The following is an 18,077-nucleotide window of genomic DNA, read 5'->3' as shown; positions in this document are numbered from 1 at the left end:
AGAGGGGATAGAAATAAGATGAAAGGTTCCATTGGTATAATAGATTTGTGCACGGTCACGACTTCCGTACACAGCGGCGGCTTTCACTTCAGGCATCAGACACCTATGACAGATAGCATTCCATAATCGTACAGAGAGCGTACAACTTGGTATTTGTTGCAAAATGCGATTAGACCAAAAATTTGATGGTAAGAGATCAACTGAAGTGCGATCCTCACGAATGCAACCGCGTACAACTCAACAGAGGCGACAATCAGAGAGAGGTTGGTCGAAAATATGGCTTCCACACACAATACTGTCCAAGAGAAACCCCTGTCAGCCATGCAAAGTGTCCCTTCACGGACTTCAGGAGAAGCTAAAAATCCTCTTTAACAGCGGTAACCTCCCTTGAGCAGAGCGGAGCAACGTACAAAACCTACTAGGTGAACCGACCACATAGCACACCGACGTGTCAGCCAAAAGACCTCGGTAGGAAAATTTGGCACGCTTGTCCTTTAGAGTTACACTAACCTTAACAACTAACGATGTTCGAGGACGTATTTTATGACGACCGTGAAAAACTGAGATCGTCAGCTAAGAGAAGGAAGACGAAATCACTAATTAACCAACTAAACTTCAGTTTTAACTAACTCGAATGGAAATAGAACAGTGCAGAACGAAGGCAACTGGTACCAGATCATTCACCCTCGCCACCCATCAAGCAAACGCAGCAAAGTACGAAGATGATAAAATGAGTATGGAATGTGGCTTGAAAACTTGAGAAAAATCACCTCCAAGATGTACACCCTTCAAGCGAGATGGCCCAAATGGTTAGAGCGCGAATTCACTGACCGGAAGGTCCGTGGTTCGAATCCGACCTCCGCCACTCGACTTCCCCTGTCTAGGCTTCGGCAACCTGGCAGTATCCCAGCCCTCGTGCTTTCTTCGGGTGGCATGGCAGCTAGGCACCGAAAGGGTGCTACAGCTGAACGCTTTCTTTTCCTTATTTTCACACTCTTCAAGCACAAACTCCTTATACATAGGAGTTTGGCTACAGCGTCCGAATAGGAAGCACTCCACTGATATCCATCTGTCGAGGGTCACGCTTGTGTGAAAGAACCCTGAATGTTTGACAAAGGTCAGCAGAGTGACCTTTCTTGAGTAGCTACTTCGTTATCGATCAGGATACGGTACAGTTCAGTTTGTTTTTCTATAGAGGAAAATGTTGGTAGCTCAGGTAGCGCGTAGATGGCGGTCGTTGGCTTGTTCGCTGAGCTGGGCAATTTGATTGTAAACGTTTCATCACTAATCGAGGCGACATCATCAGTGCGTTATTGTGGAGCGTAGTAGTGCGTAGCGGTGGGTTGGTGGTTGTTGTGATGGTGGGTTGTGTGGTTGTTGTGGTGGTTGGTTGGCACATCCACCAACTCATCGCTACGCACTACTACGCTCTACAATAACGCACTGATGAGCACTACTACGCTCCACAATAACGCACTGATGATGTCACCTCGATTGGTGATGAAACGTTTGCAATCAAATTACCCAGCTCACCGAACAAGCCAACGACCACCAGTTCAGTTTGTTTTACAAAGGTTGACGTTGACGGTAAAAAAAATTGTAACACATTGCAAACAACGTCTCCTCTCCACACTGGTTAAGACAAGCGACGCCGAATTCTTCAACAAACGAAACTAGATCACGCTCGACCTTACGAGTTATTAGAAGATAGCCACGTGAATAAAAAAGGCCTGCATGATTGACCACGCGACGGCCGATATGGCATGAGGATGTTGTTAGTTGTGTATGTCATGGTTGTACGAGGGCTGGGATGTTGCCGGGGCGCCCACACCTAAACAGGACGATTAGGGTCCTCAACCGAAACCTTCGGCTCAAAAGCCTAACCGCAAGGCAGCGGTGTTCGGCTGGAAATGCAAGTACATTACCATTTTTTACGGAACACCTCGCCATACATGTTCGAACCCCCAACGTGGAGGGCCAAGAGACTGTGTTCGTCGGACCTCTACCAATGGACCAACCTGGTATGAGAACATCTGTGAGCATCGTGCGGACACTCCCCAGTATAGCTCAATGGGTAGCCGAGGTACACAAACCGCCACACCACGGTAAGGTCCAAACTCTTCGTGACCTACGGAAGTGAAGCATCCGTACCAACAATGTTGCTGTCTTTGATGATGATGATGACTATGCATGATTGACCGTATGCACTCCCTTCCAAAAACGCCAACTGCCCCCACTGTCTAAGAGTCGGCCGAACAGCTGCACAGAGCCGCGCAGAGACAAAATGTGTGAAGTCATCGGGTAAAGATTTCGGTTGCTAGCAACTTAATGAGATGCACTTTTTCATGACACCCACCAGAAGAACCAGTTTAAGCATTACTATGAAGTCATAAACAGTCTCGTAATTCTGCAGGGTAACTTCCAGATGTAAGGCTATTACTGACCAACAGAAGGCTGACAAATAGCGGGAAAGTGCATGTTGGAAGACCACATTTTGCCGCCTAAAAACGTAATTAGGAGAAAACATAATGAAAGGGCTGGTTAAGGGATGACGATGGACAATCAATTATAGTCATTAATGGTGAAGGAGTCGATAACTGTCCATAGAAAACTTACTAGCGTCAGTTACAATCTCAACCAGGACTTACATTATCTCCGACGGACTTTGTGTCTGTTGTGTTCGTGGACGAAGTATCGTTGGTCTGAGGTTCAGCGGTACTATTTGAACCGGTCTTTGGAACAAGTATTGTTGGTCTGAGTTTCAGCGGTACTATTTGAACCGGTCTCTGGGACGGTTTGTTCAGATTCAGTGCTACTTCCACCACCAAAGAAGCCACTGATTTTGTTGCCAAGCTCTGAAACCAAAGTAAATCGATCGAAGAACTTCCGATGAACAAAGAGGGCGAAGGCACCAATGCCAACGAGAGAGAAGCTGTAGTGAGTTGTTGTGTTATTTTCGTGAATAGCAATACTGAAGGCGACCAGAGTATATCGGCTCACGGTCATTGTCTTGTGAAGTGTGAGCCTACAGATGTGCCAAACGGTTGTAAAGTACCTGGTCATTTGATTCCGAACCTTGTGGTCCCTAGAATTCCTGCGAAATACCGCTTGCGGTGCACCCGTACGAAATCTAATCAGTGACCCATTAGGACATCACACACGGTTGCTTTCCGGACCGGTCCAATGAACCCGAGTTTATTAGCTACAGAAGGTTGGACCTACATTAGCAAGTTCTCGCCTATCTGATCCCGCTGTGATTGCATGTGTCAGCCTCTAGTGTCGTTCAATCATAATACCTACAGCAACCTTAGGGAGACGAGGATTTTGACGCGTAACGACACACGGTCGAGAGCGTGCATAGTCGTGAAACAGAACAGAGTTACGATACATCCATTCAAGCTACCTAATCATAAACACAGGTCTGCAAAACGAACATGCCAACTCACTTTGCAAAGTTGACTCGTCCTTCGGTGCTGATTCGGCTGGAGTTTCGGTAAGCGGATGTAGAACGCAATCGACACCAGTCAAAACCAATAGTCCACTGTGATCCAGCATGAAGTGTGCTTTGACACCGCGCATTTCTGCCTGCTTGAAACGCTCCACCACTGAAGCGACACCATTCGTGGTGACTACAGTCAAGTTGGTCGCGCCCAGATAACTGATTTCGTGTAGTCACAAAAGAGACAGTGGGGAAGGGTTAGAGTTAATCCAACTGCGAACGAAAGTGGAGACGCCAAACTCGTCAAAAAGTTTGCTCACTGAACAGTCAACTCTGCTCTGGCTCCCGGTGAAACCCGATTGAGTACCGAGATTTCGGAGTGACCCTGCAGTACGCCTATCAAGTTCGGCCACTGACATCTCCAGAAAGATGATCGGTTTATGATTACGTGACGAGTTGAGTTCTGTGGGTCTGACTGAATGCATTCAAGGGCAACCGACCCCGTAGTTTTCTGTACGAAAAATTCGTTGCCACCCAGCTTCTACCTCTTTAATAACCGAACTACGTTGACGTAGATTCATCCTGCAGCAACGATGTAGTGGTGAACTCTATTAGCCCAACGAAACATACTCATCTGACGGGAGATTCAGCGAAATCTGTCGTGCACGACAGACCTTAATAGAGAGTGCTGCATAAGAGCCGCCTCATGTTTCAGATGGAACGATATTCAACATATCGCAGTATGTTTTCTTGCCTCTTAATGTTGCTGAAAACTAGTTAATGGAATTTACGGACTGTTTTTCAACAAAAGTGACTGGGAACGGATCGCTCTGCTGTGAAGAAACGGTGCATTTGATGTACCCAGGCTAAATCCAGACTAAAGTACACACGTGTGTCGCCCGTTTGCCCGTGATTGGCAGATTGAATCGTAGTTCAGGTCTACGCCATATGTTGGATAGCATATCAGCTGAATTGCGCAAATGCAGTAGGCTGGTTTTATAATGGCCGTAAATGCATGTGTATGGAGTTGTCCTTCATTTCGAAGCAAAAAAAGATCGGTATGGTCCCGAAGGCCCCGCGTCAAATCAAAGCATCAGAGATCGCTTCAAAGGGTGAAACCTGCAACTAACACACATAGATTTCCCTATAGCTCATCAACAATGTTTTTAATTACTTCAGTCATTCTGCATCGATCCCTTGCTGTTGAGTAGACCTCCATACCACATTATTCTTGCCAATGCGGCTAAGCTAAAGCATCAGAGATCGCTTCAAAGGGTGAAACCTGCAACTAACACACATAGATTTCCCTATAGCTCATCAACAATGTTTTTAATTACTTCAGTCATTCTGCATCGATCCCTTGCTGTTGAGTAGACCTCCATACCACATTATTCTTGCCAATGACGGCTAAGCTATTGCTCTCTTACTTTCGATCTTCCATTACTCGTTCAAACGTGCTCCATTCGAACCATAGCAAAATACGCATTTGGAAGCCCGATTGTGTTCTAATTCGGGGTCAGTTGTTGTTAGTTATGGACTCTCCTGGTATTTGAGCACAACCTTCTCATGGTTAAGTATAAGAATACAACCAATGTTCCTTCCAGAGAAATATGTTTTTCAGCGAAGGATCACCAACTAGGAAATCGTAGGTTCATCCAACTTTCGTTCAGATCAATCTTCCCGTCTGTGATCTACCTGAATTCTGTTTGTTCAGGCTCTTCAAGTTTGATAGTGGCAGACGGCAAGATGACGAAGACTGGGAGCGATGGAGGTCAGGCAGCTGTACTCAGATAACACATCTAGATGGTTTTGAGACATTGTAACCACCGGACAACCCTCTACTTTGATGTTCATGGTGTATTGGGGGAGGGGTTGAAGTGCGAATGTGGAAACTCAAGGTCCGCTCATATTCACATTACTTACACTCCACTGCATTGTCCTAATTCACGCAGACCTTCTGACCGGCTGGTTGCCGTCGGAGTCCGCTTATCAAAAATTACGCCCTGGACAACGTAAACTGCGTAGCCACCTTCATAGGCAAGCCTGATAAGTTCAGTGTTCAGCAGAAAAATGGCTCTTAGGCAAAACATTCTGAGAATCAAAAAAGGTCTAAGACTGTCCATTCTAAAAATACTTCACTTTTTCCAGATTAGCAGATACGGTATGAATAGGAGAGATTAGAAGAGCACAGAAGCGAGATATTCAAGTGTCAGTCGATGGTTCATTAACCGCTTTGGATCACTGATAAGACGAAGGACGAGCTGATATAAACAAATGGTATTGGGTAAGGTGCCCACAGAATTGTCTGACTGGGGACCACACACAGCCACAGCACGAGTTAAGAATGTCATCATTCTAGTTTTCCTCTGGGGAGCAATTTTTCTGAAGAACAGTGTGTCCAAAGTGTGAGATGAGGCTGAGTCAAGCAGCAGGATACGATAATCTACCAAGAAGAGGACAAAAAACAGTTAATCTAGGAATCCAGTGTTTACGTGGAATAAGAAGTCGTAACAAGCAAGGAAAGGAATACATCTCAAGCGTTTACTCACGCGATATCCCTCGGTGGAACATCAACATGGTTTACGTAAAATGTCAGGTCATCCATATGCCGGTTGAAGGTAATTGCACGCTTCAAGGGGTACGGACTTCCACGTGGAAACAGAACCATTCGCGCGTGTGGGGAAGTACTGTTGGAGCTTTCTGGATTGGGGGCTGTTTTGTCCCCCTTACCGGATGCCGCAGCCGGTGCCCGTTCAAAATCGACCTACGGAAGAGAAAACCGCAGATTTTGTGCATGGTAGTGTGCGTCCACAAATCGATGTGTTTAGTTCGCACACGCCAGTTGGCAGAAACGAGCAAGCTCAAACAAAAAACGGACAAAAAAGATACAGCGAAACGCTGTTGGGGACTTACGGCAATCGCATGGGGGTTGTAATCACGCAGAATAAGACGCGCGACCTTGAAACCAGGAGTACGCGCGGCAGCCTGATAGACAGCACCCAACACGGCCGCTTCATCGCCATTCACACCTTTTCCCAATTCGGACCTAGAGCATGCAGAAAGTGGGTGACCAAAGAATGCTTTGACGGGAAACAGCTTATTGAAATTCGTTTACAGGTCTTCCTTCCAACATTGTGATTGTAGCATGCGGGAATGGTCAAACCAGCAGCAAATGAACCGATTGCTTATGGTATTCTCCATGACAAGAGAGCAATTAGGCCGTGGAAACAGGACTTGAAGTTGAAGTGAGACAAAAGCTTGGCTGTAATTCGGAGATTACGCCAACCTGATGAGTTTCACATAAGTCGAAGTCGTTGGTGGCCTATCGGTGAGATTTCATCTATATCAAGAGTAGGATCTGTTATGAAAGACATCTTCCGATAAGTTAAACACAGTGAACCTCGGGGTTACCTCCGCGCTACATAGCCATAGGGACCAATCGAGCAGGTGAATGAGCTAGAAGTATTTACCACCACTCCCATTTCGGTGCTGTTCAGTACTCTCTGACACTAACCAAATCCGGTCGTACAGCAGTATCCACTCACGAGTACGGCCGACTTTGGCGTTTCGCAACTGTTTTCCTACGCCTTACATGATGAGATAAGCGTCCAGTTGTAACACTTTCAGTGCCTGGCGGCCAAGCCTCCCGGAGGAGAGCACGAAGGCTGGGATACTGTCAGGTTGTCCAAGTCTAGCCAGAAATCGAGATGCAGAGATCATGTTCAAACCTTCCGGTCAGTAAATTGGCGACATAACCACTGAGCCGTCTTGCTCCCTTTCCCATGCACTGCTGCTAAGGTAACGTTTCTAGTCTGACACGTCAGAGGCACACTTGGCTAATGTGATTTATGTGATTTATTTATTATTTAGTTATTTAGGTAGGTCTCAAAGGTTCTCTCGCGTTCTGTCCTTCTGGTGATGTGATGGGTTTGAATCGACATAATGAGTTGGCGCTTCAGCGTCTGCATTTCACAACAAGTTAGTGTCGACCTGCATTCGCGAGGACAGCAAAGCATGTCAGATCGTCTTAGTTACACGTCCTTACTTAGATTAATCAATTTTTAATAGTAATTTGTTGACAACAAATGGATTCGGGTGCCACTGGATCAATGTAAATACAAGTGATGGGTACTATTCCAAGCTGACGTTGATACCTTGTAGTAACGGTATTTTCCTCAGTTTAGTTCTCGGTCTGAGCCTCCCAAGCTAGCGTTCACGTCAAAACAACCACCAAGTGTACGCAAGGTATAGTAACCGCCCAAAACGAAGTCATGGACAGTTGCACAGCGCTTCGTATACATAGCGTAGGCGGTTATAACTTTCTGGAATTTCTGACGCGTTCTGGATACGCAATTGACAACCGGCATTTGGCCAATACTGGGTCATGATTAGCTGTTGGGTCCAGATTCTCGACCAATCAGATCTCGCCTTGATGCCGGACCTACAAGAGTCCCGAATTTTTGGCCAGTCTCGTGCGGGCTAGGCTTATCGGCCGTAGCAGCGCCTGAAGACGCGCGGTATAGCGGGATCCGTGTGGATTCCTGCCTAACACACCTACTGCCTGCCACCGAGCCTCTTAAAAATGTTTTGTCATGTTCATGGACAGAAAACCATAAATTCGGAAGAGGAACTGAAAGGTCTTTAGACAAGTAAAAAGAGGAAAAATAATAACATAATGAATCGTTCAGCTGTGGCACACTTTCGGTGCATAGCTGCCGTGTAAACCGAATGAAACAAAATGGATGAGATGCAGTCAAACTAACCAATACAGAAACAACCAAAAAGTTGTAGGTTTCGAATCTCGCACCTCTTGGTCGGTAGCTCTATGCATGAACCATGTCGAACTCAGTCGCTAACACGCTTGATGTCATATAACACATCCTTGAATCCATTGAGAAAAACCAGTTCTTGTATCCATCTATGCGGGAAGCTTTGACGATGTGAGTGACACCCACAAGCGATTACTTACTCCAGACTGTCTAGGCTTGGGCAACCTGGCAGTATCTCGGACCTCGTGGTCCTTCGGGTGGCATGGCAGTTGGGCACCGGAAGGGTGCAACAGCTGAAATGGTATTAGCATTATTCACTATCACAGACGATTCGCAGATGATTCCAAATTACGTTTGCGGCATCGCGGTGGCTGAGAGGAACCTTCCTAACCCACGATCCTCCCCATGACGACTCTTTCTGATATGGACGCTAACAGGATTCTTAGGTATCAGACCATTTACCCCGACCGGAGTTCTCATGCGATCAAATCCGCCTAACCGTTTCAGAGTAGCGCTGAAGACGAAGTAATTTAGTATCACGTGTAGTAGGAATTGTTCGCATTGACTAATAACCTTGAGCAGTCTCACAAGAGCCATCGACCGACCCGACTCACAGGTTATGGGAACCCATCCAAAGTGCCAGAGGGTTTGACCCTGTACATGACGTATTGAACACAACACAGTCGGAGATTTTTCACCGATCTTACGGGTAGTGTGTTACGTCTGTGGTTAGAGCGCGAATTTACTGACCGTGGTTCGAACCCATCCTCTGCATCTCGACTTCCCCTGTCTAGACTTGGGCAACCTGGCAGTATCTCGGGCGTCGTGCTTCCTTCGGGTAGCATAGCAGTTAGGTACCGAAATTGTGCTACAGCTGAACCAGTAAAAAGATAATAAAAAGATAATCGTTCACCTATAACATCCTTTCGGTGCCTAGCTGCCATGTCACCCAAGGGAAGCACGAGAGATGGGATACTGCCAGGTTGCTCAAGCCTAAACAGAGGAAGTAGAGAGAGGCAGAGGTTGGGTTCGAACCACGAACCTTCCGGTCTAACTACTGAGCCATCCCGCCCCCGCTGAACCAGTATTATCATTACCTACTCTAGATATCATTCCCGATTTACCATCATCATCTTTAAAGACAGATAGGATTTATTTGTTTTCTTCTCTAGAGTCATACTAGCGACAGGACACCACATAAGAAGTGGTGATATAAATTAAAGGCATTAAGTTCTAAGGAAAGTTATACGCTCAATGTCCACTAATGTGCTGGTTGCTACAGAGGCAATCGCTCTAGAACTTAAAATATGGCATAAGGTTCATCTTCCAAGGTCTTAGCTTTAACCTAGGTATGCTTTGATATGTTTACCCTAGATAATGTGCCTGAATGGGCGGTTGGTTTGACCCCTCAACTGAATCACCGCATTCCAGATTAGCACCGTTCATGAGATGAACTCACTCATTACACGGCAAGCGAGAGAACGTTGTTTAGGAAAAAGTTTATCACCAATAATGTAGAAAATACAATCGCCGTTCAGTTTGTAGCACCCTTTTGGTGCCTAGCTGCCATGTCACCCGAAGGGAGCACGAGGACCGAGACAGTGTCCGGCTGGATAGGAGCAGTCAGGAAGCTGAGGTTGGGTTCGAAACACCGACCTACCAGTCAGTAAGTTCGCGCCTTAACCATTGAGTAACCTCAAACTCAATCACAATGTAGAGTTATGCCAAGTATGACAATCAACCAATCGGTCAATTTATTAGCCATAAACCGTGTGTCATAAGCACATTGCTTCCAGCTGCTACAGTTTCGATCACCGGAAAACGGGAAAGTGGAACAAACAACCAGGCCTTGGAGGCGAAGGCATGTTCAGTTTGCTCAGAAATTGGGTAGCTGTACATTGAAGGCGAAAACTTTGACGCACGAGCGCCACTGACTGCGCGATTGGGCCATTTTTGCCAGTGTAATTAACCAATGGTGATTTGAGTCCCAGGGTCCCCATCCAGGAAGGCGGTACTTTCCTAGGTTTACTGGCTAGTGTTTTTATACTTCGTAGCCAGGTCAGGCACTGGCCCGCCAGACCTCACCAATGCTTCGGAGGCACCGATGGTCAAACAGTGACATCTTCCATATGTCCTCTCTGATCGATAAAGCAGTATGGATCACACCACCACAGTTAAACTCTTCCCTTGACAGACAAACTCACGTCACTTCGGTGCCATAAGTGTCGGTGAAACGGCTCATGCTCATAAACTATCACGGCCGGTTGACTACGATGACCAGATAGGCCGAAACATATCACCTCGAATTCGATGACCAATGGCGCTAGAAAGTGACGGAAGGTCGGACTTGACTACACTAAATGTAAAAGTAACAGAATAACCGCCATATAAAAGATTACCTGGCACCCAACTCCATCAAGATGGACTGGACCTTTGGTACGCGAGTACCACCACCCATGAGAACGATTTCCTGAATAGCAGAGACTGAAAGGTTGGATGTTTGCAGTGCATCTGCGAACGGCTGACGTAGCTGCTCAAACGCCTCGGCACAAACAGTCTCCAGTTCTTTTCGACTGATCTTTGTGTAGAAATCCTGACCAGCGAATAGACTTTCAACCTGTGTATAGATTATTTCAAAAGACAGAAGTAAAGGCCACGTAACAATCATAACGTGAGGACACCGGAAGCGTGCTACAAATTACATGTGGAATAGTAGTTAATTTTTACATCAAGTTAATGCGACAATACACACACAATCTGACGAACCAAAAAACGGTCACAATACTTCGATTCGCGTATCACCAGCAGCTATGAACGATACACCAAGGCACGTGCTGTTGAATCGTGAGGCAGAAATTAGAACGCCAAAAAAGACGCGACAACCCCAGAGGAGAACTCCTTTGATGCATTTTCTTCCTCGGAAATCGAAACAGCGAGATGGAACATGAGTAGACGTTCAGTAAACGTGCGAATCCATATGGAATCAACACCAGTCCCCACAGCAGCGCCGTGATGTTCGAATGGCGGGGTGTATTGTCGCATAACTGTTGGAGACATTGTCAGACATGGCCCATTCGCACCCTCAATGTCGCTCCGCTCGTGCATCCAAGCTATTGACTTCAATGCATCGCTCCCTTCCCAACCCCCCCCCCCCGCTTGACAGTCCACTGACAGTGCCGTAATTATGCATCAATTTATCAGCTCCCGCCTCCAATGCGCAGCTATCTACCCCAGCTCTTCAAATCATCGGTGAACGAAACTGTGGCAGCTGCAACCACTGCACGACAAGTACGCGGTCCTTACAGAATGGACGGAGAATGGACGGTCAATAGCACTGCTTCATTGTGAAGGACTTGAAGTTGTCAACAGACTACCAGGTCAGTCTCGCCCTACGATAGAGGCCTCTACAATTGCACTAAGCTAGTTTCGCTGCAACGCGCCTGGACTTTATCGTGTGGAAGTTTGCGCACCTCTATAATCCACTGAACTGTACTGGAGGATTTCACTTTGGCATCCGCAGGTTGATCAGTGGATACAAATTTAAAGAACAACCTGCTGATCCTCCAGGTTGCCGGCTGGAGTAGACATGGTGACTCGTTTCTTAAAAACTTGCAATACTGCTGTGGTAGGCCGAATGCGCCCATTACCATGCAGTTAGGCATTTGAACCAAACGCTTCAACTGATGGCGTTATTTACCTACCTAATTGTGGGGGTCTTGAAAGTATCCAATCATGAATCGCACGACCAAGAATACTGTCATGCCACATCGGTTGTCGCGTGCTGCCACCAGCTGGGTCGCCTTCACTGCTGCATACGGTAGCGCAGGTAAGCGATAACATGCAGGTACTAACAACTATTTTAGTTCTTCTCCCCTACCCCGCCCCAGTGTGAGCATTCTCTCTGCAGGTCCCGGCACCCGGAATGACGGTTTTGACCGTAAATGAACTAAAGCTACCACCTTGATGTTGCTCAGTAGGCACCTGCTGTGCGCAGCCGCATCAGCAGCGTCGACTTAGGCAAACCCCTTGCAGCTGAGCAGGTCAGTCATCGGATCCGGGTCATCATCGATCCCGAACAAAAGCCCGCTGCTTGTTGCCTCACGGGTGAGACTTTGGAGTCAGAGGCTAGGAATAGGGTCTGAAAAACACCCTACATCCTCCCACCACATTGTGAGTTATTTTTGAATCAAAGGCCTAAAGAGGGGTACTTCGAACAAACCCTCGACCGGACAACCAGGAAATATCATCTGCCTGCACAGTTCTTTGTCCACCGAGGTCCCTGCCAAACTCCTTCCCACCACAAGTAGACGTTGCTGGGTTAATTGACTGTTAGTTGTTTGACCGATGGGCCTTGCACACCCCGCAGCCCATTAAAAATGAACAAAATAACACCTTGCTAAGTCCACGAGAGACTTTCTAGAAAGAAACTTTAAGCATCCGTACTCTGTCAACGCAAACAGGAAATGCTAGCTGCGACCGTATACCCCCCTAAAATAGATGTATACTGTTTCTCCGAAACACCGATGCAAGACCCAAGCGTGGTTATGTACCTCAAAACGCCAAGGACGAACTCAGTTCTTTCACATTTCTCCCTCCGTTTGTGTGATGATCCAGAAGTGATGACCCGCGGAGTATATTACGTGGGAGTTGCACTCAGCGCCGGAGCTGAACACGCTGTTCTGGATTGAATCCCACTGAACAGTCGTCTTTGTGCCGTCCAGCTATCCAGCTCAATCAGGGTCAATACCTCGATATAAAAACAATGCCTCTGTGTAGTGTTGGCGTATACCCCAACGGACTGCATTTTTGACGCTAATAAGGATGCTTTCTGTCGAGACTTATCGCAACTCATTCGTCGTGCAAGAAGCACTGACGGTGCGATCCTTGCGGGCGATACAAATGCCCATGTCGGTCGTCTGAACACAACTGAGCGTCAATTCGGAGTCGACGCTCGCTACACAAACAACGGAGAACGGTTTCTTCAGTTGCGTGATGATGATGAACTGGCCAGCACGAACCTTCAGTATGAACATTCACATCGCATAACCTGGCGGCCACCAACCACAAACCCACCATGATTTTAGTTGGATCAAGTGGCCATCAGCCCCTGGTGGAGAGCCACAATTCAAGATTGGTGTTCCTTCTTGGGTGAACAAATTTATTTCAATCAGGCCACGGTGCGTGCGTCCCTGACGGTTCGCTTCCCTTCAGGTCTTCACAAGTAAGCAAGAAGTATGTCAATCAACCATCTTCGAAGAACTGCCATAGCCCAACAGTATCGTTCAGAGCTAGTTTAGCAACACTGCAGTAAACCAATAGTGTGCTTGGAGCGAGCACGTGGATGAAACATGGGAAAATGTGAAACAAGCTATGCGTCCAGTGCTGTTTGTTAGAATTCTCTGATAAAAGCAAACGACCACTGGATACCGCCGAGGTCTTATTTGGTGCCAGGAAATTCATACCAGCAGGCAATGAGTACAACGGCGCACGCCAATCCTTCAAACACCAAATAGTGAAGAGTACTAACGGACATCAAAAGCTCAAGAGGTGAAGAAGGTTCTTCTCACCGGAAACAGCCATGCCGTAGGTCAACTGATAATGATCCACAGGTCCTTGGAAAGCAACAATCAGTGAAACAATAAGTGAAAAAGACGGATCATTAATTCGATCGCAAAAACGTCGGCCGGAAAGGTGGGTCCAACCCTTAGAAGAATAGCTAAACTGGCCTTCCGCAACGCAGCCCCTGGAGATAGTGCAAACGGGTAAATGGAGTGTAAACCTTAATCGCTCGTCGGAAGAAATAAAGTACGAAATGCCAGTAACGAAACGTGAGAAGATACAAAAAGCGGACAGTCTGTATTCAGCCTTCTTCAAAGTAGACGGAAAATCCCTGGACATTTATCTGACAAAATTCATTGATGCATGAAGTGCGGAGAAAGTACCTGCATAATGGGCATATCGAGAGTCAATCCTATCTTCAAAAAACGGTAACGTACGCGGTTTCGTTCAACTGTAACACCCTTCCGGTGCCTAGCTGCCACGCCACCCGAAGGTTGCACGAGGGCTGAGATACTGCCAGGTTGCCCAAGCCTAGACAGGGGAAGTCGAGAGGTAGAGGTCGGGTTCGAACGACGGACCTTCCGGTCAGTAAATTCGTGCTCTAACCACTTGATCCATCTCGCCCCACATACGCGGTTTGAAAACCACTGTAGCATGGTAGTTGTGGCCTTTAATCTTATCACTGAATACAGAGAAACAGACCCGTGAAACCAAGCTAGGCCCCGTGCTGTAAGACGCTACATCGACCACATCATCACCCTCCGAGAATAGCGACACCGCCTCCAGCGACCACCAATCGTTGTCTTCCTTGACTTGAAAGCTGCCTTTGACTCTGTGAACCTTCAGGCACTATGGCAGTGTATACGGACCAAAGGTACTCCCCATAAATTCTTGACCCTCATTAAGGCGCCAACTTTGGCGGACGTGTGAAGTTCTGGGCATTCACTCACAGATATCGAGTACGCAGAAAACACAGCTCTTCCTGGATCTTAAGCGGTCGCAATTCAAGCAACAGTAAATAATCGTAATTCTGCCTCATGGTTTAACATGCGCTTCACACCTGTAAAGTGTAGTGCTACTGTAAGACTGGGTATGCTCGAACCCTAATATCAGGCTAGCAGATGAGCCAATTTACGTAGTAGACAAATTTGTCCATGGGGCGAGTTGGACCAAGTGGTTAGAGCCGGAAAGTCCGTGGTTCGAACCCGACCTCTGCCTCTCGACTTCCCCTGTCTAGGCTCGGGTAACCTGGCAGTATCCCAGCCCTCGTGCCTCCTCCGTGTGGCAGGCATCTAGGCATCGAAAAGGTGCTACAGCTGAATGATTTTTTTTATCTGTATCAGTCCCGGTGGTCTAGCCAAAGCTGATATTCCCATTCGAACTGGGAAGGCCAGAGGAGCTTTCGTGAAACTGCATCAGCTGTATCGTGGGCCTGAAATCAGCTTAACCATCAAGAGTCGAGTTTACAATGCTGCGGTACGCTGCACATTATTATATAGATCAGAAAGCTGGTTGCTACGCGTCGGGGGTGTTAAAAGACTTTCAATGTTTGACCACTGATGTCTTCGGAGGATTGCCCGAGTCTGATGGGAACACCAAACCAGTAATTCTGAAGTATGACGGAGAGTCTCGGAAAAAATGATAGGTGAACTGATCACATCCCATAGGTTGCGCTGGCTTGGGAACGTGCTCCTCATGTCAGTCAACCGAATTCCTCCAAGTGCTCTTTTCGCACAGCCACGCGAAGGGTGTTGCCGAGCAAGGGGGATCAAACAACGACTTGACAGTGAAGTATAGAAGCCATTACCAGCACACTCATCTGCGTTGATCATTGCCATCTCCTGAGATGGGGACTCCAAGACGGTACACAGCAATGGTTAGACATTGCGAGACATGGCCCAGTCGCGCCCTCAACGGCACTCGTACATCAGGGACATTGGTTTCAATGCACGGATTTCCTCCCAATCTCCTATATTTAAAGTCTACTGACAACGCATCAATTGATGCGTTGTCCCCCTATTGTTAGTGCCCCCAGTGCGCAGCCACCTACCCCACCTTCCCAAATAATCTGTGAACGATACTGTAGGAATCAGGAACACTATAGGGCGGTTTTGTCAATTTGTAAGGATGCTTTTCCCATCTGCAACTTCATTAACACACCTAAACAGATAAATCACCAGTCAGTTTTCAAGTCCCGAAGGCCGGTCTACTCAACTGCCTTTAGTGTTCGGACAATGAGGCAAGCGGACCTTCCACGTACGTTGGGTTTTCTACTTCGCTGATGCATGCCACCTGTGAGAAACAAGAATCGGAGACTATTCTTGAAATGATTGCCCTCTTGCTTTCTTCCAGTTTGCAGCTACACACTTCAAGTGATGCGAAGGCTGATGTAGCTGCATACACCAGGGTGGGCATTGAATTATCGCGCGAAAGCGCCCTTAATTGATTGGATTCCTGCTGTGAAAGAGATGCGCATTGTGTCCTGTCTGCTTACACCCCAACGCACTCTAGCTCTGAATCTGCCAATTTTCTATGAAGCTCTGCGCATTCTTTCACAATGAGCTACAAGGGCAGACATTGTTGTAGCAGTTGGTAACATGAACGTTCAGCTGAGTACGTTTAGAGCCGCTGAGGCGAAGTTGAGTGGTCGTCTCCGGTTGGATACGAGACAGCTGACCGTGAAGTATGGTGGGCACAGGAAGTCAAAGAAATGGAAGAGGCCCAAAAAGCTGGTACTTCCCAAAGATTAGTTCAGTTGATTCGTGCGACCGGCCCCCGGAAACCACCTGCGAGTGAAACCATCAAGCATCAGAATGGAACGACCATCTTGAATAAAGAACGCCCCAACCGGTGGGCTGAATACTTCGAACAACTGTCGTCGCCAACAGCCAGCACTCATCTAGAACCCACAGGTGAAGTAGAACCCTGGACGTGAACGGGTAACCACCTATGGCCTCAGAGGTTTACGACTGCATATGTTCTCTCAAGCACCACCGAGCTCCTGGTCCGGATGACTTCCCACCCACATTGTTCAAAGACGGAGTGAAATCCTCAGTCAGCGCTTGTCTGATCTGTTTGCTTGCACTTGGGAAAAGGAGTCTATCCCAGACAACTGGGGAGAGTAGCTGATAGTGTCCATTTTCAAAAAAGGGGCGTGTATTGAGGTGACCACAGGGGGATCAGCTTGACCCCGGTCGTGACGAGACTGTTGGTACCAATTGTGCTTCGTCGCCTTACGGTGGCTCGCGGGATACTGGCTCAAGAGTAGCCTGGTAAAGGTTGAGTTGACCAAACCTTCACACTCCGTCAGGTGCTAGAACAACACCACACATATAAGCGACCCACAATTCTAGTATTCCTGGGTTTCCGAGGCGCATTCGACTCGATTGATCGATCTGTTCTTCTTGATACGCTCACCAACCAACGAAAGCCCCGGGAGTTTGTGAACATAACACGCTCTTTGTACTATCAAACCTCCGGATGTGTGAGAGTATACGGCGAGCTCTCCAAAAGCTGTCGTAAACAAAGTGGTGTAAAATCGTTCAGCTTTAACAGCCTTAAGTTGCCTAGCTGCCATGCCACCCAAAGGAAGCGCGAGGGCTGGGATACTGCCAGATTGCCCAAGCCTAGACAGGGGAAGTCGAGAGGTAGAGGTCGGGTTTGAACCACGGACCTTCTGGTCGGTAAAGTCGCGCTCTTACCACTGAGCCACCTTCGCCCCAAATTAGTGTCCGTCATGGATGCCCACTCTCTGCATTCTCGTTCAACTTTGTGATCGACGAAATAATGAGACGAACGCTGGAGGGTCTCCAAAACCCTGGTGTTCAAATAACCTGTGATGCAAACCCTGTCAATCTGGAGTACGCAGACGACATCGTTCTCATCTTCAAAGAGAAGGCGCAGGTTTTTGGATGAACTGAACAAAGTCATCCCGTCCTCTGGTGTGCACTTTGCATCCACAAAGTGTAAAGTCATTCTCGTTGACGTGCTATCACTGAAGACATCACTTTCAATCTAGGTAAAGGCTATGGAAGTTGTGGAGCGTTTTACGTATCTTGGAAGTTGTATTAGTTTTTCTTGTGGTGTGACAGATGAGGTCAATGAACAAACCTGCGATGCCCGAGTCGCGTTTGCTAATTTGAGACGCCTATAGCGTCAGACTGGTGTATCTCTGGATCTCAAGAGACGTGTGTAACAAGCTAAAGTGCGAGCTGTTTTGTTGTATGGCTGTGAGACTTGGCCTGTTCGACCAGCGGAACAAATACGTCGACAATCGCTGTCTTAGAACTATAGCCCGTGTGGGTTGGTGT

General features: G+C 47.4%; 1 protein-coding gene across 1 annotated transcript in view; it reads right to left on the bottom strand.

Annotated features, from left to right (window-relative positions):
- The window catches only part of T265_04694 (hypothetical protein), a gene marked incomplete at both ends in the record, with an annotated part of 53,518 nt that overhangs the window by 22,253 nt on the left and 13,188 nt on the right, over positions 1-18,077 (bottom strand). The window contains 5 exons of the mRNA XM_009169498.1: positions 2,649-2,836; positions 3,447-3,658; positions 5,989-6,203; positions 6,353-6,485; positions 10,608-10,825. Of these exons, the coding sequence (XP_009167762.1) occupies positions 2,649-2,836; positions 3,447-3,658; positions 5,989-6,203; positions 6,353-6,485; positions 10,608-10,825 (966 nt within the window). The remainder of the gene's footprint in view (positions 1-2,648; positions 2,837-3,446; positions 3,659-5,988; positions 6,204-6,352; positions 6,486-10,607; positions 10,826-18,077) is intronic.

This window comes from Opisthorchis viverrini (genome assembly GCF_000715545.1).
Source record: "Opisthorchis viverrini unplaced genomic scaffold opera_v5_81, whole genome shotgun sequence".
Taxonomy (NCBI): Eukaryota; Metazoa; Platyhelminthes; class Trematoda; order Opisthorchiida; family Opisthorchiidae; genus Opisthorchis; species Opisthorchis viverrini.
The sequence above is the reverse complement of the archived record's forward strand: the minus strand, read 5'-3'. Positions and strand labels throughout refer to the sequence as shown.